This window comes from Loxodonta africana, chromosome 7 (assembly GCF_030014295.1).
Source record: "Loxodonta africana isolate mLoxAfr1 chromosome 7, mLoxAfr1.hap2, whole genome shotgun sequence".
Lineage (NCBI taxonomy): Eukaryota > Metazoa > Chordata > Mammalia > Proboscidea > Elephantidae > Loxodonta > Loxodonta africana.
Genome location: NC_087348.1, coordinates 82,393,390 through 82,420,016, shown reverse-complemented (window position 1 = coordinate 82,420,016; position 26,627 = coordinate 82,393,390). Strand labels below are relative to the sequence as shown.

At 39.6% G+C, this 26,627-nt stretch overlaps 2 protein-coding genes across 2 annotated transcripts; one reads left to right on the top strand and one right to left on the bottom strand.

Annotated features, from left to right (window-relative positions):
• Nucleotides 1-6,320: 6,320 nt before the first annotated feature.
• LOC100660724 (olfactory receptor 51I1-like) lies at nucleotides 6,321-23,912 on the bottom strand. The gene is given in 5 exon segments (XM_064289494.1): nucleotides 6,321-6,612; nucleotides 6,614-7,315; nucleotides 9,470-9,755; nucleotides 22,707-22,822; nucleotides 23,851-23,912. Coding segments are annotated over 5 exon segments (1,458 nt in total).
• A 421-nt stretch (nucleotides 23,913-24,333) lies between these two features.
• Nucleotides 24,334-25,281, top strand: LOC100661014 (olfactory receptor 51Q1-like). The gene has a single exon (XM_003421507.3). The coding sequence runs from the start codon at nucleotides 24,334-24,336 to the stop codon at nucleotides 25,279-25,281; it is 948 nt and encodes a 315-aa protein (XP_003421555.2).
• Nucleotides 25,282-26,627: the final 1,346 nt, after the last annotated feature.

Here is a 26,627-nt window from a genome sequence, read left to right as displayed (position 1 = left end):
TGAACATTGTCTGGCACATAATAAGCCATTAAGAAATGTTATTATAGTATAACATTGCAACTGATAAAGTTGAGCGTCAGAGATTTTAAATGACTGGTCTAGTTACCTCAGCTGCATGAAGAGATCAGGTGATATTAGTGCTGACATCAAGCCTGCCATAGATACAACATTTTGTTATTTTGTCTTGAAACAATTATCTGATATTACTTTTTGACTGCAGAGTAAACATTTTAGCTAGTATAGGTTTGGTGACCTGGGATATGAGGTGTGAAAGTATGATCTGCTCCAGATCAGCACTGAATTCCATGAGCATGGGAAAGGAATGTCCCGTGGGGACCAGAGAGCCCTGGTGGAGAAGTGGTTAAGAAATCGGCTGCTAATCAAAAAGTAGGTAGTTTGAATCTACCAGCCACTCCTGGAAAACCCTATCGGGCAGTTCTACTCTGTCCTATAGGGTCTCCATGAGTCAGAATCAACTCGATGGAAAAATTGTTTTTTTTGGTTTGAGGACCAGGGTCAGACTCCCATGGGTAGTGGCAGTGGGCCCTCCATAGCCCATAGCCATATCTGGAAGGGAATGGTTCCACTAGGGAAAGGAAGTGCTTAATCCTTGGGATGGACAGAGAGGAGCATTTGGAAAGCACCTCAGTGGGGAGCCAGCAGGAGCACCAACACTCAGACCCCTCCCCTGTGAGGTTCACAGCTTGGAGCTCTCAGACTGCTCTCAGTTGCCTCCATTTCTTTCCTCTCTCTCATTTCATGACAAACAGAATGCATAAGTATTACAGAGAAATAGAAAATGCACAGAAGAAAAATCTTCCCAAATCTCACTAACCAGAGACTGCTAATAAAATTTCCACAAATAGGTCAAACATTTTTCTATGCAAATATGTAAATGTATAGCAATAACATTGCATGCTTACAAAAAAAGTTGCTATAAATACTATTTGATAGTAGTTTATTTGAAAATACTCCTTTACAGTAGTTTATACATTTTTACAAGCTATCCTATTCTATAAATGTTGCAGCCTTGTCTTCTATTTCCATCAGTATAGCTTTTTTTTTTTTAATTTTAACATTTTGTACTGTATTATATTCCTGCTCACAATTTCTCACCTTTTTAGAATTTTTGAAGGAGGGAAATATCACTTGTATATGAATTCTAAATGAACTTCAAAATCATTTTGTTGGGTTCTGAAAAATGTCCTGAATTAATTATATTGATTTGAGAACTACTGCTTTCAAATATGTGTTTAATCTTTCTGTTAAGAAATATGCTTTTGTGTTTATTCATTCAAGCTACTTTGAAACCTATCAATAATATTTTCACGTTTTTGGCCATAAAATTTCTCTTTAAAATATTGTCTAGTATTTGAGAAATTGCTAGTTTTTTTTTAATTTATATTTGAGATATTTTCCCAATGTTCAGGGTTTCTGTGTTTTTTTGATTCACAAATTATGTCACTTGCAGATAATGGTTGTATACTCTAATTCATTTGTTTATCCAATGCACAAGTGTTAATTTAAATCTACTATTTAATTTGCATAATGACAAATTCTAAGGTTAAATATTTGATTACTGTAAAAATAGTAGTTTCTCTATATTGAAAAAGTGTTATATGTTGAACAGCGTACTAACCATTTTACATATATTGTTTTTAAAAACCAAACCATCTGGTAATTTTTTAAGTAATTTTACAAATGAGTAAATTGAGGCTCAGAGAAGTTTGTTTGATTTTTTTCCCTAAGTCTATAAACGGTATGCCATAAAATTCACACTCTTTCTAATGTAAACACACAGTCCATTCTTTCAGAAATGATTCCATTCAGATAGGAAGCTATTGTTTTTGTTTGGTGCCATTGAGTCCTTTTCCGACTCATACCAATCCATATGTACTACATAACGAAACACCGCCTGGTCCTGCGCCATTCTCACCATTGCTGACGTCCGGACCCCAATGTTGCAGCCACTGTGTCAATCCAACTAGTTGATGGTCTTCTCTTTTTCACTGACCCTCTACTTTACCACGTATGATGTCCTTGTCCAGGGAGTAGTCCCTCCAGATAACTTGCCCAAAGCATGTGAGATGTGGTCTCGCTATCCTTGCTTCTAAGGAGCATTCTGGTTATACTTCTTCCACCACAGACTTGTTTGTTCTTTTGGCAGTTGATGGTATATTCACTCTTCATGGCCAACCCAACAATCCAAAGACGTCAATTCTTCTTCAGTATTCCTTATTCATTGTTCAGCTTTTGCATGCGTATGAGGCAATTGAAAACACCATGGTTTAGGTCAGGCTCACCTTAGTCTTCAAGGTGACATCTTTGCTTTCCAATGCTTTAAAGAGGTCTTTTGCAGCAGATTATCCCAATGAAATGTGTCTTTTGATTTCTTGACTGCTGCTTCCAAGGGTGTTGATTATGGATCCAGATAAAATGAAATCCTTGACAACTTGAATCTTTTCTTCATTTACGATGATGTTGCTTATTGGTACGGTTGGGAGGATTTTCTTTTTCTTTTATGTTGAGGTGTAATCTATATGGAAAGCTGTGCTCTTTGATATTCATCAGTAAGTGCTTCAAGTCCTCTTCACTTTCAACAGGCAAGGACGTGTTATCTGCATAAGGCATGTAGCTAATGCATCGTCTGCCAATCTTGATGCCCTGTTCTTCGTAGAGTGCAGCTTCTCAGATTATTTGCACGGCATATAGATTGATTAGGTATGGTGAAGGGATACAAACATGATGCACACCTTTCCTGACTTTAAAACATGCAGTACCCACCCCCTTGTCCTGTTCCAACAACTGCCTCTTGATCTATGTAGAGGTTCCTCATAATCACAATTAAGTGTTCTGGAATTTCCATTCTTTCCAATGTTATCCATAACTTTTATGATCCGCACACTCAAGTGCCTTAGCACAGTCAATAAAACAAAGGTCCACATCTTTCTGGTATTCTCTGCTTTAGCCAGGATCCATCTGACATCAGCAATGACAACCCTGGTTCCAGGTCCTCTTCGGAATTCAGCTTGAATTTCTGGCAATTACATGTCGATATGTTGCTGCAGCCACTTTGGAATGATCTTCAGCAAATTTTACTTGTGTGTGACATTAATGGTAGTGTTTGATAATTTCCACATTTCGTTGGATCACCTTTCTTGGGAATAGGCACAAATATGAATCTCTTCCAGTCAGTTGGCCAGGTAGCTGTCTTTCCAAATTTCTCGGAATAGACACGGAAGCCTTGTTTTCCACCAATGACTTCAGTGCAGCTTGGACTTCTTCCTTCAGTACCATCAGTTCCTTATCATATACTACCTTCTGCAATCTTTTGGGGTTAGCGACTATGGGATAGCATCTTCTTTTGATGCTTCCTGCATCATTTAATATTATCCTCACAGAATCCTTCACTCTTGCACTTGGACTTAAATTTTTTCTTCAGTTCTTTCAGCTTGCGAAATGTCGAGTCTGCTCTTCACTTTTGGCTTTCTATCTCCAGCTCTTTCCACATGTCATTATAATACTTTCTCTTTTCAAGCCACCATTTGAAATATTCTGTTCAGCTCCTTTACTTTGTCATTTCTTTCTTTTCTTTAAGTACTGGACGTTCAAGAGTAAGTTTCAGAGTCTCTTCTGACATCCATTTTGGTCTTTTCTCCCTTGTCTTTTTAATGACCTCTTGCTTTCTTCATGTGTGCTGTCCTTGATATCATTCCATAACTCATCCGGTCTTCAGTCATTACTGTCCAAAGCATTAAATCTATTCTTGAGATGGTCTCTAAATTCAGGTGGGGTATACTCAAGGTCATACTTTGGCTCTCGTGGACTTATTCTAATTTTCTTCAGTTTTAACTTGAACTCGCATGTGAGTAGTTGATGGTCAGTTCTGCAGTTGGCATCTGGCCACTGCCCTATTTCTGACTGATGATATTGACCTTTTCTGTCATCTCTTTCCACATATGTGGTCGATTTTGTTCTGGTGTATTCCATCTGGTGAGGTCCATGTGTATAGTAGCCATTTATGTTGGTTAAAAAAAGGAATTTCCAATGAAGAAGTCGTTTGTCTTGTAAAATTCTATCATGCGATATCCAGCAACATTTCTATCCCCAAGGCCATATTTCCCAACTACCAATCCTTCCTCCTTGTTTCCATTTTCACATTCCAATCACCAGTAATTATCAATACACCCTGATTGCATGTTTGATCAATTTCAGGTTGTAAAAGTTGCTAAAATTCTTCAATTTCTTCATCTTTGCCCTTAGTGGTTGGTGTGTGAATTTGAATAACCTGCCTTGCTCATAGGCGTATGGATATGATCCTATCGCTGACACCATTGTACTTCAGGATAGATCCTGAAATGCTCTTTTTGATGATGAATTCAACACCATCCCTCTTCAAGTTATCTTTTCCGGCTTAGCAGACCATATGATTGTATGATTCAAAAAGGCCAATACCAGTCCATTTCAGCTCACTAATGCTTAGGATATCAGTGTTTACTCATTCCATTTCATTTTTGACAATTTCCAATTTTCCTAGATTCATACTTCAAACATTCCATTTTCTGAATATTAATGGATGTTTTTAGCTCTTTCTTCTCATATTGAGTCATGGCACATCAGTAAATGAAGACCCTGAAAGCTTAACTCCATCCATGTCATCAAGGTCAACGCTTTTTTGAGGAGGCAGCTCTTCCCCAGTCATCTTTTGAGTGCCTTCCAACCTGGGGGGCTTATCTTCCAGCACTATATTAGATAATGTTCCAGTCCTATTCATAAAGTTTTCACTGGCTAGTTCTTTTCAGAAGTAGAGCACCCAGTCCTTCCTGGTGTATAAGTATGGAAGCTCAATGAAATCTGTCTACCGTGGTTGATCCCACTGGTATTTGAAGGCTAGTAGCATAATTTCAAGCAGCACAGCAACTCAAAAGCCCTCACAGTATGACAAACTGACAGACACATGGGGAAAATAGGAAACTATATGTAAGTAAACAAAATGCATAGTAATACATAGACATTGTTGTATAAATCTACATGAAATACATTACAGGCATAAAATTAATAAAACATCTGTTTTACCACTGTTGGAGGTGGAGCGAGCAGGTAGGGAGAAAGCAGGTACTAAAGGAAGTGCTAGGAATCCAACCTGCAGTAAATCACCAAAAAAGGTGAATAATTTCCTGGCCCATGATATCTGTTCAATAAATATTTTTAATGAATTTATTTTTTAGTGAATGATGTATAGTTACCAGGCATATAAGCGTGGATAAGAAATTCTAAGTAGAAGCTATAAAAGCAAAGGAACAGATGCATAAAGAAATCTATTGATTCAGGAAACTCTGAATTGTTCAATATTGTTGGAGCAAATTATTCGGGGATAGGGAAGATGATTGGAGGTACTGAGTGACACCAAATGTAAACACACTATACTGCTAAACCAAAGGTTGGTAGTTTCAGTCCACCCAGAGGCATCTCAGAAGAAAGGCCTGGTGATTTAACTCCAAAAAATCCGCCATTGAAAACCCTATGGAATATTGCTCTTCTTGTACACACATGGTGTTGTCGTGAGTTGGAGTCTACACAGACATAACTGATACTGGAAAAAAAGGTTGTTAGGAGTAGTAAGGCACAAAAGATAGACAATTGCAGTGGTGGAATCATTAACAGACATTTTGTGAAACTATTGTCCTGAAAGATGATTTAAGGAACTTATATGCACATACGGAAACCCTGGTGGTGTAGTGGTTAAGTGTTACGGCTGCTAACCAAAGGGTCAGCAGTTTGAATCTGCCAGGCGCTCCTTGGAAACTCTATGGGGCAGTTCTACTCTGTCCTGTGGGGTCGCTATGAGTCGGAATCAACTCGACGGCACTGGGCTTGGTTTTTGAGTATATGCACATACATTTATCTCATTTTCAAGGCCAGGTTAATGGTGTACGTTACATGAAATAAATCTTGCAGAGCAGGATTATTTTATATATATTTTTCTTATATATGTCATCTTAAGTAATATTTCTTTGACATAATCATTAGGAAAATAATTTTTCTTCCATTAATACAGTGTTTCTATGGTAATAAGTAATTTTCTATGTGATGACTTACTTTAAACAAGAGAAGGGAAATATATTGTGGCAAAAACAAGGGACAGATTATCAGGACCTTTATTTTTTAATTAAAAAAGAGGGAAACAGCTTTTTTCCCCCCTTATCATGAACCATTTAACCTTTCTGAAATCCGTTGGCTTGGGACTTAACTATTGCCAGTCTGTCACTGTACATATGGTGACAGGAATCCTAATAGTGAGTCAATATTCAAAATGAAATTTAAAAGTCCCTGTCAAGGCAGATCTTGGAAATGCAACTGTGTGAAGTAACAGTAAACATCAACACATTCTCTTCCACGCAATACTTGGTTGCCAGTAGTATTTTGTGAAGTCTTTGGCGAATCTCTTTGGTTTGGATGGAATATATGACAGAGTTGAGTGTTGGAGGCACAAAGAGGTAGATCAGAGACAACAATGTGTGCACACACTTTGGGGCATGCCTCCCATAGTGAGCAGCCATGGATACACCTCTCATGGGCATGTAAAAGATAAGCACAGCACAAATGTGTGACACACGTGTTGAGCATATTTAACCTCTCCTTCTGGGAGGCAATGGTCAGCACAATGCGTAGTATGAGCAAATAGAAGAGGAGAAAGAGTGCAGAATCCAGGCCAAAATTAGAGATGGCACTGAATAAACCAAAGATATCGTTGATGGTGATGTCGCCACAGGGCAGGTGAACCAAGTCTGGGTGCAAACAGTAGGCGTGGGAGAGTACACTGGCCTTGCAGAAAAGTAGCCTCTTCAGGAGGAAAGGTAGGGGGAAAACCATGCAGAAACTGCGAATGATAACAGACATGCCCATGCTCACCACTCGGGCATCAGTGAGCACTGTGGCATAGTTCAGCGGGTTACAGATGGCCACATAGCGGTCAAAGCTCATCATCAGAAGGATCCCAGACTCCATGAAGGAGAACTGGATAAAGAACATTTGAGCCATACAAGAATCAAAGCTAATCTCCTTTAAGTGGAAGCAAAATGTGGCCAGTACAGTGGGCAGTGTGGAAAAGGACACACCTAGGTCACTGACTGATAGCAGGGACGGGAAATAGTACATAGGCTGATGCAAGCTCTGTTTCTCCTTGATAATGAAGAGAATAAGGGCATTGACTACAATAGACACAGTGTAGAGCACACCAAGCAGCAGAAACAGCCAGTATTGGGACGTCTCCAGCCCTGGGAGCCCTGTCAACGTGAAAGGAGGCAACCCTGAGCTGTTGGGGAGGTTATCTTCCACGATGGGACCCCTGCTTAGATTCTAAGACCACTATCCTGTAATGAAGACAAATATAAAATATCATCCACGGCCTCTGCCTAATATCTTAAGACCATATTATGTCATTCCGTTTCTCACTTTATAAACATAAATCAATTTTATTTCCCTAATGCACTCATTCCAGCCCCTCACAAACTCTAAGATTTATGGAATCATGTGAGTTTTCTCAGTTTATTCAGCTGGCTAGACAGGTCACTTTGCCTTCCTTTATGACTGTGTCTGTTGTCATCATACTCTTTTTTTAAAATCAATCCATAGGTATTAGTTTGTTTAAGACATAAGATAAAACTCTCCTGATCTCTACTTCCTCAACTAGGATGCACCCTTCTCAAATATTCCAAACAGTTATTCATTGAACCCTGAACTTTTCCATCATTTACTTTCTTAGGTTACTGAGAATTCACTACTTTATTGCGACTCTCCAGCTTCCTTGTTTTTCAATAGTCTCTCAGTTTTTCCAACCTTTCATCCAGGAAAATATCCCTTCACAGGGGTAACTTTTCAGACATTAAGACACTCGCCATTGCTGTTGTGTGTCATCAAGTTAATTCCCACTCACTTCCCAAATTCCACCCACCTTTTCATTCTTCTGGAGTCCCTTGGTGATGCAAATCGTTAACTGTCTCAGTTGCTAATTGATAGGCTCAAGTCCACCCAGAGGTGTCACAAAGAAAGGTCTGGTGATCACCTTCTGAAACCTCAGCCATTGAAAATCCTTTAGAGCACAGTCCTACTCTAACAAACATGAGATCATCATGAGTGGGAATTGACCGTGTAAAAGTTGTTTTGTTTTTTCATTCTTCTATCTATTTAGCTCATGGCAACAAACTGCTACCCAAAGTATTAAATTTGCTGCTAAGTCATTTCTTAATAATTTTTTTCAGAACAAAATATACCCACTCCTCACTTATCAGCATAGATAGGTTCCAAAGACTAGGTTGTTAAATGCAAAAATTGGCATTATACAAAAATAGAGGATGACTACAACAGATCACACTATAGAAGATGAATAAATCATTACATAACTGCCAAATTACATCTTTATATAATTTCCAAACCACTGAGAATCGTGATACTTGATGTGGTCAGAGCAAGGTCTTGAAAAGAGCAGGTGTTCTCTAAGTCACTGACCCTCTCCAGGTTGGTTCCATTTACTGCAAACTTTCCTAATAAGGCTTTGGACACTCAACAGAGGAAGGCTGTAAAAATTCTTAGGACCAAGGACTTTGCAACTATGAATACTAAAGCCAGCTCTACAACCTCGTTTTTAGCCTTTCCTCAATCTTTGCTCCTCCAACTCTACTCAGAGCTCCTCTATCCTCCCTTCCCAGAACCAATTTTTTTCTTAATTTGGATACTTAAAAAAAAAAAAAAAAAAAATTTTTTTTTTGGTTTTTTTTTTTGATACTTAGGACTCGTTTATTTACCAAGCCCTTACTACACTTTCTGTTTCCGTCTATGTGCAGAGTGCCGACACCTCTGATTTGGAGTCTTTTAACACTAAGAAGAACCTTCCAAGTAGCTTCCAAAGCAACCAGGGTCTTTTCATAGACCCCTCATCACAAATTATTCTGAGAAAAGGATGAAAGTGCTTTGTTACACCAAGGCATCTAGTGCAAAGTGTAGCCTGACAAGGTACACTTTCGAGAAAGTAATTCTAAAGCAGAAAGCATAATAGGATTTCAGAAAGGAAGAGCAACTGATAGGTAATATAGCCTGGGAGTGAATGAAGGTGAGATCAAGCAGTAGAGGGAAAAATTGATTCAGATCAAGGATAGTCTTTCCCCCTTCAGATTGTCATATCATAGCATTCATGATCTAGAACTTAAGGGCAGAGTACCTTAGAGCCCGACACACCAGCTTACCTACCTGAGACAACTTTCCCCATGGAAGGTGCGGAGAGAGAGAGCTAAGCCCTCGGGCACTGCCCACCCTGCCCGTAGCCACCAGTTACCTTGGCCAGCTTCCTAGCTTGAGCAATATAAGGCTGCTTTCAACAAACCCCTTGAGCTTATTTCAGCTAACATGCTCATGAACTGCTGGTAATACAGAGACGCTCCAAGCTTCTGAGCCTGGGCATATCCTCACTTACAAGGGTATCATGGACAACCCATAGTGGCAATTGAGAGAGACGTCAGTACACGCCAGCTTAATCATATCAACATGAAGGCAGTAGGCATCGGAAAGGATATTCTGAGGGTGGCAGAACTGCAGTCTATGCAGCAGCAATGGAAAGACCAGGATGAGGATAAATCTGTGGAGGAGAATCCCAGGCCCATAGCCACAACACAAGTATTGTTGAGCACTGTGGCCATAAGGAAGTGGGTTGCAAACGGCCACACAACGATTGAAGCTTATGGCCAGAAGGATGCCAGATTCTGTCCAGGAGAAGCGGTGAATGAACAAAGAATAAACTAAGAAATAAAACACTATTGAACACTGTCTGGCTTGTAATAAGCCATTAAGAAATGTTATCACATTATAAAGTATAACATTGCAGCTGATAAAGCTGAGCATCAGAGTTTTTAAATGACTGGTTTAGTTAGCTCAGATGCATGAAGAAAGAAGGTGAGATTAATGCTGATATCAAGCCTGCCACAGATACAATATTTTGTTATTTTGTTTTAAACTAATTATCTAATATTACTTTTTGACTGCAGAGTACACGTTTTGGCTAGTATAGGTCTGGTGACCTGGGATATGAGGTGTGAAAGTTGGATCTCTTCCACATACACACTGAACTCCATGAGCATGGGAAAGAATGTCCCCTGGGGACCAGAGAACCCTGGTAAGGCAGTGGTTAAGAAATCGGCTGCTAACCAAAAGGTCGGTATTTGAATCTGCTCCTCGGAAACCCTATGGGGCAGTTCTACTCTGTCCTGTAGGATCTCTATGAGTCAGAATCAACTCGGTGGCAAAAGTTTTATTTTTTTGGTTTGTTTTGTTTTTTGATTTTTTATTTATTGGTTTGAGGACCAGACTCAGACTCCCATGGGCCCTCCACAGCCCATAGCCACATCTGGAAGGGAATGGCTCCACTAGGGAAAGGAAGTGCTTATCCCTTGGGATGGGCAGAGAGGAGGACTTGGAAAGCACCTCAGTGGGGAGCCAGCAGGGGCACCAACACTCAGACCCCTCCCCTGGGAGACTCAGAGCTTGGAGCTCTCTTTCTAATATAAACATACTGTCCATTCTTTCAGAAAGTATTCCATTCAGATAGGAAACTGCCATTGTTGTTGTTGGGTGCCATTGGGTTGGTTCTGGCTCATAGCAACACTATATACTATAGAACAAAACAGTGCTTGGTCCTGCACCATTCTCACAATGGCGGATGTGCCAGTCCCCATTTTTGTAGCCACTGTGTCAAAACATCTTGTTGAGGGTCTTCCTCTTTTTCTCTGACCCTGAACTTTACCTTGGTGGCACAGTGGTTAAGAGATACAGCTGCTGACCAAAAGGTCAGCAGTTCAAATCCACCAGGCATTCCTTGGAAACCCTATGGAGCAGTTCTACTCTGTCCTATGGGGTCGCTAGGAGTTGGAATCAACTCAGCGGCAACAGGCAGGTATTTTACCTAGCATGATGTCCTTCTCCAGGGACTGGCCCCTCCTGATAACACGTCTAAACTATGGGAGACACGGTATCAACATCTTTGCTTCTAAGGAGCATTTTGGTTGTACTTCTTCCAAGACAGGTTTGTTTGTTCTTTTGGCAGTATATTCTTGCCCCACAACACAAATCAAAGGTGTCAATTCTTCTTTGGTCTTCTTTATTCATTGTCTACCTTTTGCATGCATATGATGTGATCTAAAACACTGCAGCTTAGGTCAGGCACACCTTAGTCTTCAAGATGACATCTTTGCTTTTCAACACTTTAAAGAGGTCTTTTGCAGCAGATTTGACCAATAAAATGTGTCTTTTGATTTTTTGACTGCTGCTTCAAGAGGTGCTGATTGAGAATTGAAGTACAATGAAATCGTTGACAACTTCAAACTTTTCTTCAATCATCAGGATATTGTTTATTAGTCGATAGGGCTAAATAATAGGTTAACCACAAAAGAGAAAAACTATCCTACTCATCAAAACAAGCCACAAGAAAAAAATAGAGACTCAGCAAAATCAGCAACAACGAATATGAGGAAAGGACAATATATAAAGATAATCTACTTAGCATGTAAAATTAAATGGGAAAAAGAAAGTGTCAACAACACACAAAAAAAGATGTCAAAATGATAGCACAAATTCATACCTCTCAATAATTATGTGGAATATAAATGGACTAACTGCACCTATAAAGAGACAGAGAGGGGCAGAATGGATTAAAAATCTTGATCTGTCTATATGCTGCCTACAAGAGACACACCTTAGACTTAGAGACACAAAAAAACTAAAACTCAAAGGATGGAAAACATATATGTATATCAAGCAAACAACAATCTAAAAAGAACAGGAGTGGCAGTGTTAATTTCGGACAAAATAGACTTTAAAGTCAAATCCATCATAAAGGATAAGGAAGGACACCATATAATGATTAAAGGGACAATATACCAAGAAGATAAAACCATATTAAATATTTATGCACAGAATGACAGGGCTGCAAGATACATAAAACAAACTCTATCAACATTGAAAAGTGAGATAGCTCCACCATAATAGAAAGAGACTTCGACACACCACTTTTGGTGAAGGACAGGGTATCCAGAAAGAAGCTCAATAAAGACATGGAAGATCTAAATGCCACAATCAACCAACATGACCTCATAGACATATACGGAACACTCCACCCAACAGCAACCAAGTATACTTTCTTTTCTAGTGCACATGGAACATTCCCTAGAATAGACCACATATCAGGTCATAAAGCAAGCCTTAGCAGAATCCAAACATTGAAATATTACGAAGCATCTTCTCTGACCATAAAGCCATAAAAGTGGAAATCCATAACAGGAAAAGCAGGGAAAAGAAATCAAACACTTGGAAACTGAACAATACCCTGCTCAAAAAAGACTGGGTTAAAGAAGACATTAAGGATGGAATAAAGAAATTCATAGAATCCAATGAGAATGAACACACTTCCTATCAGAACCTTTGGGACACAGCGAAAGCAGTGCTCAGAGCACAATTTATATCAATAAATGCACACATTCAAAAAGAAGAAAGGGCAAAAATCAAAGAATTATCCCTAGAACATGAACAAATAGAAAGAGAGAAACAAAAGAAACCCTCAGACACCAGAAGAAAAAATAATAATAAAAATTAGGGGAGAACAAAATGAAATAGAAAACAGAAAAACAACTGAAAGAATTAACAAGACCAAAAGCCGGTTCTTTAAAAAAAAAAATCAACATGATTGATAAACCATTGGCCAGACTGACAAAAGAAAAACAGGAGAGGAAGCAAATAACCTTAATAAGAAATGAAATGGGCGATATTACAACAGACCCAATTGAAATTAAAAGACTCATATCAGAATACTATGAAAAACTACACTAAAACAAATTTGAAAACCTAGAAGAAATGGATAAATTCCTAGAAACACACTACCTACCTAAACTATCACAAACAGAGGTAGAACAACTAAATAGGCCCATAACAAAAGAAGAGATTGAAAAGGTAATCCAAAGACTCCCAATAAAAAAAAAAAAGCCCTAGCCTGGACAACTTCACTGCAGAGTTCTACCAAACTTTAAGAGAAGAGTTAACACCACTACTACTAAAGGTATTTCAGAGCATAGAAAAAGACGGAATGCTACCAAACTCATTCTATGAAGCCACCATATCGCTGATAAAACCAGGTAAAGACACCAGAAAAAACAAATTACAGACCTATATCCCCCATGAACTTAGACGCAAAAATCCTCAACAAAATTCTAGCCATTAGAATTCAACAACATATCAAAAAAAAAATTCACCATTACCAAGTAGAATTCATACCAGCAGGTATGTTTCAACATTAGAAAAACAATGAATTTAATCCACCACATAAATAAAACAAAAAACAAGAATCACATGGTTTTATCAATTGATGCAGAAAAGGCATTTGACAAAGTTCAACATCTATTCATGATAAAAACTCTCAGCAAAATAGGAATAAAAAAGAACATTCCTCAACATAATAAAGGGCATTTATACAAAGCTAACAGCCAGCATCACCCTAAATGGAGAGAGCCTAAAAGCATTCCCCTTCAGATTGGGAATCAGACAAGGATGCCCTTTATCACCGCTCTTATTCAACATTGTGCTGAAGGTCCTAGCCAGAACAATTAGGGTAGATAAAGAAATAAAGGTCAACCAGATTGGCAAGGAAGAACTCAAATGATCTCTATTTGCAGATGACATGATTTTATACACAGCAAACCCTAAGGAGTCTTCAAGAAAACTACTGAAACTAATAGTTCAGGAGAGTATCAGGATATAAGATATACATACAAAAAGCAGTTGAATTCCCTTACACCAACAAAAAGAACCTTGAAGAGGAAATCACCAAATCAATACCATTTACAGTAGCCCCCAAGAAGATAAAATATTTAGAGGTAAATTTTACCAGAGATGTAAAAGACTTATACCCAGAAAACTACAATACACTCCTGCAAGGAACCAAAGGACACCTACGTAAGTGGAAAAACATACCTTGCTCATGGAGAGGAAGACTTAACATTATAAAAATATCTATTCTACCAAAAGCGATCTCTACATTTAATGCAATTCTGATCCAAATTCCAAAGACATTTTTTAATGAGATGGAGAAACAAATCACCAACTTCATATGGAAGGGAAAGATGCCCTGGATACGTAAAGCATTACTGAAAAAGAAGAACAAAGTGGGAGGACTTACTCTCCCCAATTTTAGAACCTATTATACCACCAGGAAACCCTGGTGGCGTAGTGGTTAAGTGCTACGGCTGCTAACCAGAAGGTCAGCAGTTTGAATCCACCAGGTGCTCCTTGGAAGCTGTGTGGGGCAATTCTACTCTGTCCTGTAGAGTCCCTATGAGTCTGAATCGATTCGACAGCAATGGGTATTATAAAACCACAGTAGTCAAAACCACCTGGTACTGATACAACAACAGATACTAGACCGATGGAATGTAATTGAGAAGCCAGACATAAATCCATCCACATGTAAGCAGCTGATATTTGACAGATGCCCCAAAACAGTTAAATGGGGAAAAGACAGTCTTTTTAACAAATCGTGCTGGCATAACTGGATATCCATCTCCAAAGAAATGAAACAAGACCCATACCTCACTCCACACACAAAAAAGGAGCTCAAAATGGATCAAAGACCTAAATATAAAATGTAAAATGATAAAGATCATGGAAGAGAAAATAGGGACAACGTTAGGAGTCATAATACGTGCCATAAACAGTGTACAAAACATTACTAACAATGCAGAAAAAAACCTAGATAACTGGGAGTTCCTAAAAATCAAACTCCTGTGCTCATCCAAAGACTTCACCAAACGAGTAAAAAGATTCCCCACAGACTGGGAAAAAGTTTTTAGCTATGACATTTCCAATCAGCACCTGATCTCTAAAATCTACATGATACTGCAAAACCTCAGCTGCAAAAAGACAAATGACCTGGTTAAAAAATGGGTGAAAGATATGAACAGACACTTCACCAAAGAAGACATTCATCAGGGTAACAGATACATGAGGATATGCTCACGATATTAATCATTAGAGAAATGCAAATCAAAACTACAGTGAGATTTCATCTCACTCCAGCAAAGTTGGCATTAATCCAAAAAACACAAAACAATAAATGTTGGAGAGGCTATGGAGAGATTGGAATATTTATACACTTTGGAAATCGACTTGGCGCTTCCTTAAAAAGCTAGAAATAGAACCACCATACGATCCCGCAATCCCACTCCTTGGAATATAGCCTAGAGAAATAAGAGCCTTTACAGGAAGAGATATATGCACACCCATGTTCATCGCACCACTGTTTACAACAGCAAAAACATGAATCACTGAAACATTTCATAACACAGAGGAATCTAGAAGACTTTATGCTGAGTGAAATTAGTCAATTGCAAAAGGACAAATATTGTATAAGACCACTATTATAAGAACACAAGAAACAGTTTAAACAGAGAAGAAAATGTTCTTTCATGGTTACGAGACAAGGAGGGAAGGAGGGTGGGAGAGGAGTATTCACTAATTAGATAGTAGATAAGAACTACATTAGGTGAGGGGAAAGACAACACGCAATACAGGCAAGGTCAGGACAATTGCCCTAAAGCAAAAGGAAAGAAGTTTCCTGAATAAACTGAATGCTTTGAAGGCCAGTGTAGTAGGGTCAGGGGTCTGGGGACCACAGTTTCAGGGGACATCTTAGTCAGTTAGCATAATAAAATCTATTAAGAAAATATTCTGCATCTCCCCTTGGAGAGAGGCCTCTGGGGTTTTAAACACTAGCAAGCAGCCATCTAAGATGCATCAATTGGTATCAACACACCTGGATCAAAGAAGAATGAAGAACACCAAGGACACAAGGTAATTACAAGCACAAGAAGCAGAAAGGGCCACATAAACAAAAGCCTACATCAGCCTGAGACCAGAAGAGCTAGATGGTGCCCAGCTACAACCAATGACTGCCCTGACAGGAAACACAACAGAGAACCCCTGAGGGAGCAGAAGAGTAATGGTATGCAGGCCCCAAATTCTCATGAAAAGACCAGACTTAATGATCTGACTGAGACCAGAAGGACCCCAATGGTCATGGCCCCCAGACCTTCTGTTGGCACAGGACAGGAGCCATTCCCAAAGGCAATTCTTCAGACAGGGTTTGGACTGGACAGTGGGTTGGAGAGGGATGCTGGTGAGGAGTGAGCTTTTTGCATCGGGTGGACACTTGAGACTATGTTGGCATCTCCTGTCTGGAGGGGAGATGAGAGGGAAGAGGGGGTTAGAAGCTGGCAGAATGGACACGAAAAGAGAGAGTGGGGCTAGGGAACGGGCTGTCTCATTAGGAGGAGAGCAACTGGGAGTATGTAGCAAGGTGCATATAAGTTTTAGTATGAGAGACTGAATTGATCTGTAAACTTTTACTTAAAGCACAATAAAAATTTAAAACTAAATAAATAAATGGAATACAAAAAAAGTATAAAAGACGTCTCCACTCAGGATAAGGGAAAAACTGGTGGGATAGTAATTAAAAGCTATATCTGCTAACCAGAATGTCGGCAGTTGGAATCCACCAGGCACTCCTTGGAAATTCTATGGGGCAGTTCTACTCTGTCCTTTTGTCATCATGAGTTGGAATCAAGTTCATAGCAGCTTTTTTTTTTTTTTTTTTTTTGGTATTCAGGATAACACAAAGCATGGTTTTAGTAGGCAGAATAATGACATTTCCTCACCTCCTTGGCTAAATATGCCCATGTTCTTGTCACAGGAATCTGTGGATATGTTATAAGGTGAGAATACTTAGAAAGGGAAGTGGGGAAAAAAAAAGGGCCAGAGAGAACGTAGTCTGAGAATGACTCAGTTTGATGGTTCAGGTTACGAAGATAGAGTAAATGGAGCCTCAAACCAAGGAATGAGGGCAGCCTCTAGAAGCTGGAATAGCAAAGGAAATGGATTCTATCCTAATGTCTCTATAAAGAAAGGCAGTCTGGTCAACATCTCATTTTGAGCCTAAATCCAAAAACCAAACCCATTGCCATCCAGTCAATTCCTGCACACAGTGACTGCATGGAATCAGAGTAGAACTGCCCCATACATAGGGTTTCCAAGGAGTCCCCAGTGGATTCAAACTGCTGATCTTTTGGTTAGCAGCAGGAGTTCTTAACCACTATGCCACCAGAGTTTCCATTTTTAGCCTGGTGACATGGATTTCAGACTTCTGTACTACATATAAGATAATAAATTCGTGTTGTTTTAAGCCACTATAAGGAAACTTGGTGGTGCAGTGCTTAAGTGCTCAGCTGCTAACCAAAAGGTCAGCAGTTGAAACACTGCAGTCACTCTGCTGGAGAAAGATGTGCCAGTCAGCTTCTGTAAAAATTTCCAGCCTTAGAAACCCCATGGGGCAGTTCAACTCTGTTGAACTCTGTTGCTGTGAGTCAGAATGGACTCAACAGCAATGGGTTTAGGTTTGCTTTTTGTCCTTTCAAAATAGATCTGTTATTTAGATAGTTTAATTAAAAAAAAATTATACAACTTAGTTTTCCATTATTAGAGTCTTGAATAAAATTCATCATTGTTTTATGCTTGATTATAGTTGTATTCCTCTACGAGTCTGACAGTTTGTTGTATTGTGGGGGCTTGTGGATTGCTGTGTTGCTGGAAGCTATGCCTCCAGTATTCAAATACCAGCAAGGTCACCCATGGTTGACAATATCAGACTAAGACAGACTAGGAAGAAAGACCTGGCAGACTACTACTGAAAAAAAAAAATTATACTGTGAAAACCTCATGAATAGCAGTGGAATATTGTCTGATATAGTAGTGCCAGAACATGAGCCCATCAGGTTGGAAGGCACTCAAAAGACAACTGGGGAAGAGCTGCCTCCTCACACTAGAGTCAATGTTAATGATGTGGATGGAGTCAAGCTTTCAAAACCTTCTTTTGTTGATGAGACATGACTCAAAAGAAGAAGAAAGAGCTGCAATCATCCATGAATAATCAGAATGGAGAATGTACAAAGAATAGATCTAGGAATATTGGAAGTCATCAGAAAATGAAATGGAATGCATAAACATTGATATGCTAGGCATTAGTGAGCTGAAATGGATTGGTATTGGCTGTTTGGAAACAGACAGTCATATGGTCTACAATGCTGTGAAAGGCAAATTAAAGGGGAATGGCATTGCATTCATAATCAAAATAAATACCTTTCAGGATGTATCCTGAAGTACAAAGTTGTCAGGAATAGGGTAATATCCACGTGCCTACAAGGAAGACCAGTTAATGTGACTATTATTCAAATTTAAGCACCAACCACTAAGGCCAACAATGAAGAAATTGAAGATTTTTCCCAATTTCTGCGGTCTGAAATCGATCAAACATGCAATCAAGATGCACTGATCATTACTGGTGATGGGAATGCAAAAGTTGGAAACAGAGAAGAAGCATTGGTGTTTGGAAAATACCACTTTGGTGATAGTGATGATACTGGAGATTGAACAATAGAATTTTGCAAGACCAAAGATTTCATCATTGCAAATGCCTTTTTTCACCAACATAAATGATGACTCTACAAATGAACCTTGCCATATAGAATACACAGGAATCAAATCGACTACCTCTGTGGAAAGAGATTATGGAAAAGCTCAATAATATCAGTCAGAACAAGGCCAGGGGTCGTTGTGGAACAGATCATCAATTGCTCATATGCAAGTTCAAGTTGAAGCTGAAGAAAATTAGAACAAGTTCCCCAGAGCCCAAGTAGGACCTTGAGTATATACTACTTGAATTTAGAGACCATCTGCAAAATAGATATGACACATTGAACACTAATGACCAAAGACCAGACAAGTTATAGAATGACATCAGGGACATCATACAGGAAGAAAACAGAAGGTTATTAAAACAATAGGAAAGAAAGAAAAGACCAAAATGGATGTCAAAAGAGACTCTGAAAATTGCTCTTTAGCATAGAATAGCCAAAGCAAAAGGGAGAAATGATGAACTAAAAGAGCCCAAGAAAACAAAGTATTAAACTGAAACGTGCAAAGCCCTGGAGATAGAAAGCCAAAAAAGAAGAACAAGAACACACTGGGCATTTCTCAAGCTGAAAGAACTGAAGAAAAAACTCAAGACTCGACTTGCAATATTGAAGGATCCTATAGGGAACATACTAAACAACACAGAAAGATGGTTCTTCAAAAGAAGATGGAAGGAATGCACAGAATCACTGTACCAAAAAGAATCGGCTGGCATTCATCCATTTCAGAAGGTAGCATATGATCAAAAACTAACGGTACTAAAGGAAGAGGTTCAAGCTGCACTGAAGGCATTCTGTGAACTGAATTAGGGATACCAATTGAGATGTTTCAACAAAGGGACACAGCACTAGAAGTACTTGTTTGTCTATTCCAGGAAATTCAGAAGGCAGCTAACTGGGCAATCAACTGGAAGAGATCCTTATTTGTGATCATTCCAAAGAAAGGCGATCCTAGAAAAAGTGGAAATTATTGAACAATATCATTAATATCACATGCAAGTAAAATATTGCTGAAGATCACTCAAAAGTGGCTGCAGTAGTACACTGACAGAGAATTGCCAGAAGTTCCATCCAGATTCAGAAGAGGACTCAGGACCAGGGGTACATTGCTGATGTTAGATGAATCCTGGCTGAAAGCAGAGAGTAACAGAAAGATGTTTATCTGTGTTTTATTGACTATGCAAAGGCTTTTGACTGTGTGGATCATACACATGGATAACATTGCAAGAATGGGAATTCCAAAACACTTATCTGTGCTCATGAGGAACCTGTACTTAGGCCAACAGGCAGTTGTTCGAACAGAACAAGGTGATGCTGCGTGGTTTAATTCAAGAAATGTGTGTGTCACTGTTATATCCTTTCACCATACTTATTCCATCCGTGTGCTGAGCAAATAATCCAAGAAAATGGACTACGTGAAAAAGATTTTGGCATCAGGATTGGAGGATGACTCCTTAACAAACTATGATATGCAGAAGACACAACATAGTTTGCTGACAATGAAGAGGATTTCAAGCACTTACTGATGAAGATCAAAGATCTCATCCTTCAGTATGGAACACACCGCAACATAAAGAAAATAAAAATCCTCACAACTAGACTAAGAAGCAACATCACAATAAGTGGAGAAAAGATTGAAGTTGTCAAGGATTTCGTCTTACTTGGATATACAATCGATGCCCATGGAAGCAGAAGTCGAGATATCAAACCATGCATTGCATTGGGCAAATCTGCTGCAAAACATCTCTTTAACATGTTCAAAAGCAAAGATGTCACTTTAAGGACTAACAGTGTTTTCAGTCACCTCATATGTACATGAAAGCCAGGCAATGACTAAAGAAGACTGAAGAATAATTGATGCCTCGGAATTATGGTGTTGTCAAAGAATATTGAATGTACCATGGACTGCCAGATGAATGAACAAATCTGTCTTGGAAAAAGTGCAGCCAGTGAATCGATACATGCACACCCATGTTCATTGCAACACTGTTTACAATAGCAAAAGGATGGAAGCAACCAAGGTGCCCATCAATGGATGAATGGATGAATAAATTATGGTATATTCACACGATGGAATACTATGCATCATTAAAGAACAGTGATGCATCTGTGAAACAGTTCATACCATGGAGGAATCTGGAAGGCATTATGCTGAGTGAAATTAGTCAGTTGCAAAAGACAAATATTGTATAAGACCACTATTATAAGAACTCGAGAAATAGTTTAAACAGAGAAGAAAATATTCTTTTGTGATTATGAGAGGGGGGAGTGAGGGAGGGTGGGAGAAGGGTAGTCACTAATTAGATTCATAACACCCATTGCTGTCCAGTCGATTCCGACTCATAGCGACCCTATAGAGAGTAGATCAGAACTACTTTAGGTGAAGGGGAAGACAACACACAATACAGGCAAGGTCAGCACAACTGGACTAAACTAAAAGCAAAGAAATTTCCAGGATAAGCTGAACACATTGAAGGCCAGCATAGCAGGGCCAGGGATTTGGGGACTATGGTTTCAAGGGACATCTAAGTCAATTGGCATAATAAAATCTATTAAGAAAACATTCTGCATCCCACTTTGGAGAGTGGCATCTGCAGTCTTAAATACTAACAAACAGCCATCTAGGATGCATCAATTGGTCTCAACCCACCTGCATCAAAGGAGAATGAAGAACACCAAGGACACAAGGTAATAGTGAGCCCAAGAGACAGAAAGAGCCACATGAAGATAAGACTACATCATCCTGAGACCAGAAGAACTAGGTGGTGCCCGGCCATAACCGATGACTGCCCTGACAGGGAACACAACAGAGAACCCCTGAGGGAGCAGGAGAACAGTGGGATGCAGACCCCAAATTCTCATAAAAAGGCCAGGCTTAACGGTCTGACTGAGACTAGAAGGACCCCAGTGGTCATGGCCCCCAGACCTTCTGTTGGCACAGGACAGGGACCATTCCCAGTGCCTACTCTTCAGACAGGGATTGGACTAGACAATGAGATGGAGAGGGATGCTGGTGAGGAGTGAGCTTCTTGGATCCAGTGGACATTTGAGACTATGTTGGCATCTCCTGCCTGGAGGCGAGACGAGAGGGAATAGGGGGTTAGGAGCTGGTGGAATGGAAATGAAAAGGGTGAGTGGAGGGAGGGAGTGGGCTGTCTCATTAGAGGGAGAGAAACTGGGAATATGTAGCAAGGTGTATATACGTTTTTGTGTGAGAGACTGACTTGATTTGTAAACTTTCACATGAAGCAAAATAAAAATTAAAAAAAAAAAAAAAAGAAGAAGAAGTGCAGCAAGAATGCTCATTAGAGACCAGGATGGTGAGACTATTCCTCATGTATTTTGGACATGTTATCAGGAGGGACCAGTCCCTGGAGAAGGACATCATGCTCAGTAGAATAAAGGGTCAGCAAAAAACAGGAAAACCCTCAAAGAAATGGATTGACACAGTGACTGCAACAATGGACTCAAGCATAACAATGACTGTGAGGATGGTGCAGGGCCGGGCAGTGTTTGATTCTGTGTTCATAGATCCAGTATGAACTGGAACTGACTCAACAGACCGGAAGACAAGAACAGAGTCCTATTTCTTTTTTCTCATGAATTCTGTCATATGCATTTCCCATTAATCTGTCATGGTCTTAATATTGATAAATCTGTATACATTTATCTTTTTAACTTATTAATGCCTTCTATGTCTTGTTTTGGGGTCCTGGGTGGTGTAATTGTTTGTCTGATAAAAAGAGTTAAAAGTTCAAATCCACATAAAGACACCTTGAAAGAAATGCCTGATAATCTACTTCTGAAAAACCAACCAGTGAAAATCTTATAAAACACATTTCTACTCTGACATAAGTGCAGTCGCCATGAGTAGGAGTCCACTCAGTGGCACTGGTATAGCATGTTGAAATAATTTTTTTTTTTTTAGTTTCATTATTTTTCTGGTATAGAGAAACATTGAATTTTTCTGTGTTCTCATCCACTTGTCTTTACCTCAGTGGTTTTCGTAAAATTTAGAGAGACATTTCAATGAGAGTAAGTACCAGTATTATTTTCTCTATTACATATTTTGTTACTGATTTACATTTAACTTCTTAATCCATTTGGAATTTAGCAAAGGCTCTTAATGACAGAGCTGACTTACCAACTTACCAGTGAGAACTTGGGTCTCAGGATACCTCTTCAGGTAATCCTGAGGGGACCTGCCACACTTCCCCACCCTCCAGCCTAGGGATTTGCAAAAGGTTGTAACATAGCTGCCCCTGTGCCTAGAAGATAAAACAGAGGCCACAATTAGTGAAGAGGAAACCAGACACAAGAAACCACAGGTCAGATCCCTCTGTAAATGATAAGAGAAGAAAAGAGGGATGATAACTGTTGGTAGAGGATGAAGAGAATTAATACAGGTAACATACTTAGAATGGTGCCTAACATAGAAAGTACTCAGTAAACGTGATTGGCCTCACCTGGGCTGCTGTGTTAGCCTTCTGACCCGTCCTTCTCCTTCTCTCACCCTTCTCCTGTGCACCTGCCCTTTGCCTCCAGTTTTCTTTTGTTTCAATATTGAAGAAATATAATCTATAGTATCAGATGGCATTAACTAATGAAAATAAAAAGTGGTATGTTAGACTAGAAAAAAGGACTAACATGAGGAACACTGACATTAGTGTATGATAAAAGAGAGAGGCAATAGTAAAAAAGATGACACTGAATTGGAAGAAGTGAAACAAATGAAAATGTTGTTATAAAAGTCAAAGAAGAATTCAGAAGGAGATACTGGATATAAACAACTCAAAAAGGATGAAAACTCAATATTAGCCATTACTTTTAGTTAGGAGTTCTTTTTAAGTCTTTGTGAGAAAGAACAGTATTGGTAGTGTGATTTGGTTGAAAGGCAGATTTCAGATTGTTAAGAACTGAATGAGAGTAGGAAAACAGAAGCAGAAAAAATTTAAAAGTTTCCCGTGAAATAATCTGTATTGAGTCTTGAAGGGGAAAACAGTTGTGCGGACGCAAGTTCTGATAAGACAGATTAAGGAAGTGCAACGATGATGTTCTTGAAACTGTCCATAGTTACCCTCCAAAACTCTGAATGTTTGTTTGGATAGAGTTTAGATCAAATGGGCTAAAGATACAGTTATGGAATAAGAAGAGTATTTCTAATGTTTCTGGCTCTCTTTGGGTAAAGACCCTGAGTCTGGAGCCTCATTCGTCTATTATGCCCCAGATAACTAACACTACCCAAGACCCGTTCTGCTTCATCCTAACAGGCATCCCTGGATTTGAGGCCTCTCACATCTGGATCTCCGTCCCTTTCTGCTGCTTATACATAACCTCCGTCATGGGCAACAACGCCATCCTTTCCTGTGATGCCAAGGAGAATATACACTAGTATTAATCTTTGTATTTGGTTACTAAAATGTTGTTTGAAATATTAATGAGAGCACTTATCGTTAGCAAATCTCTAAGTATATATGTATATAAACATATATACAGGAGCAGGAGGGAAATGTAATACAAGAAGTTTGCTTGAAGTATAAATTAAGCTGGAAGACATGAAAGATTTAAAAAAATGAGTTCACTTTAAATAGAAATGCATTTCAGAAGAACCCACAGTCGATAGTGTTCTAGCTAATTATGCGGCTCATTAGTATCATGAAAAGCAATCCCAGACACATCTCTGAGTCTTGAATTGAATAGATAATGACTCTACGACAGCGGCTCACTGATGCGATTCTTATTGTAGGAAACAGACATTCTGGTTCTCCATTCATCAGTCATGTACAAGCAAAATAACACCACCCAAGACCCCTTCTACTTCATCCTCACGGGTATCCCTGGATTTGAGGCCTTCCACATCTGGATTTCCATCCCCTTCTGCTGCTTCTATACCATCTCCATTATGGGCAACACCACTATCCTCGCCGTCATCCTCAGAGAGCCATCTCTCCACCAGCCCATGTACCTATTTCTCTCCATGCTGGCCCTGACTGACCTGGGTCTCACCCTCACCACCCTGCCCACAGTCATGCAGCTGCTCTGGTTCAACATTCAGAAGATCACTTTTGAGGCCTGTTTTGCCCAGTTCTTTTTCCTCCATGGATTCTCATTCATGGAATCTTCTGTCCTGCTGGCCATGTCCTTTGACCGCTATGTGGCCATCTGTCACCCCCTCCATTATGCCTCCATCCTTACCAGTAAAGTCATTGGCAGGATCGGAGTAGCCATCATTTGCCGTTGTGTTCTGGCTGTCCTTCCCTCCCTTTTGCTGCTCAAGCGCCTGCCCTTCTGCCACTCTCACCTTCTCTCTCACTCCTACTGCCTCCACCAGGATATGATTCGGCTGGTCTGTGCTGACATCCAGGTCAACAGCTGGTTTGCACTTGTGGTGGTGTTGCTCATTATTGCAGTTGACCCACTGCTAATTGTGCTCTCCTACGCACTCATCCTGAGAAGTATCTTGGGCACAGCCACCTGGACTGAGCAGCTCCGGGCCCTCAATAACTGTCTGTCCCACTTTCTGGCTGTTCTGGTTCTCTATGTGCCTATGGTGAGCCTATCCATGACTCATCGCTTTGCAAAACACGCTCCACCACTGGTCCATGTGGCCATTGCCAATATCTACTTGCTGGCCCCTCCTGTGATGAATCCCATCATTTACAGTGTCAAGACTAAGCAAATACGCCAAGGAATCTTTCACCTCCTCTTCCAGAGGAAGTTGCAGTAAGAGTGGAATTTAGGTTTAGAGAAATACTTTTATACGTAACACGGAGTCAAGAGCAGAGACCACTGCCATCAAAACTGTAAATAGCATAGACCAAAGAAGAAATAGGGACTTCTTAAGACATTTTGAATGTAAACACAGAGACATGATTATTCCCTGACTAGAAATTAAAAGAGGTAGGGTTTTTAAAACCAAATTTTGCTCTTAGCCAGCCGTGTCTTTTTGAGGAAGAAAAAAAAGTTAAAAACATACTTTAAACTATAATCCCTGTTCGACTGAATAGCTGGGCTGTGGGCTGTGCGGACCATAGTCTCAGGGAACATCCAGCTCAATTGGCATAACATAGTTTATAAAGAAAATATTCTACGTACTACTTTGAGAGTAGTGTCCGGGGTCTTATATTTAAGCCTGTGAATGACCACCTAGGATACTCTACTGGTCTTACTCCTTCAGGAGCAAAAAGACACAAGGGAAAGATTAATCCAAAGGACTAATAGACCACATCTACCACAGCCGCCACCAGACTGAGTCCAGTACAACTAGATGATGCCCAGCTACCGCCACTGACTCCCCTGACAGGGATCACAGTAGAGGGTCCCAGACAGAACGGGAAAAAAATATAAGAGAAAATTCTAACTCAAAAAGAAAGGCCAGACTTGCTAGCCTGACAGAGGCTGGAGAAACCCTGAGAGAATGGCCCCCGGACACCGTCTCAGCCCAGTAATGAGGTCACTCTTGAGGTTCACCCTTCCGTCAAAGATTGAACAGGCCCATGGTACAAAACAAGACTAAAGGGACACACCAGCCCTGGGACAGAGACTAGAAGGCAGGAGAGAACAGGAAAGCTGGTAATAGGGAACCCAGTGTTGAGAAGAGAGAGTGTTGACATGTCGTGGGGTTGTTAACCAATGTCATACAACAATGTGTGTACTAATTCTTTGATGAGAAACTAGTTTGTTCTGTAAACCACCTAAAGTTCAATAAAAAAAAGAAAATAGATAAATAAATAAAATGCAATGACTGTTATGCCTTCTTCACAGTGGTGTTGTTATTAAGTATGTGATAAAATACAAGGATTTGTGTAATAAACTCAAAATGCTAGTAAATGTATGAAAATGCTTATTGAAGCTGGGATATGTTTATGTTCTCCTAAATAAATGCTAAAGGAGGTAAAAAAAAAAAATTAAAAGCAGATATCAGCTTTTAATTAAACACAAGTGCTCATGGAATCACACTCTGAAATCATGACACAGAATCTTCAAAAAATAGGAGGCCAAATTAAAGAAAGATGGTGTTGGAGATTGGTGCCACCTGAAAAGAAATCTGAACACCAATTTTCAAAAGCCAAA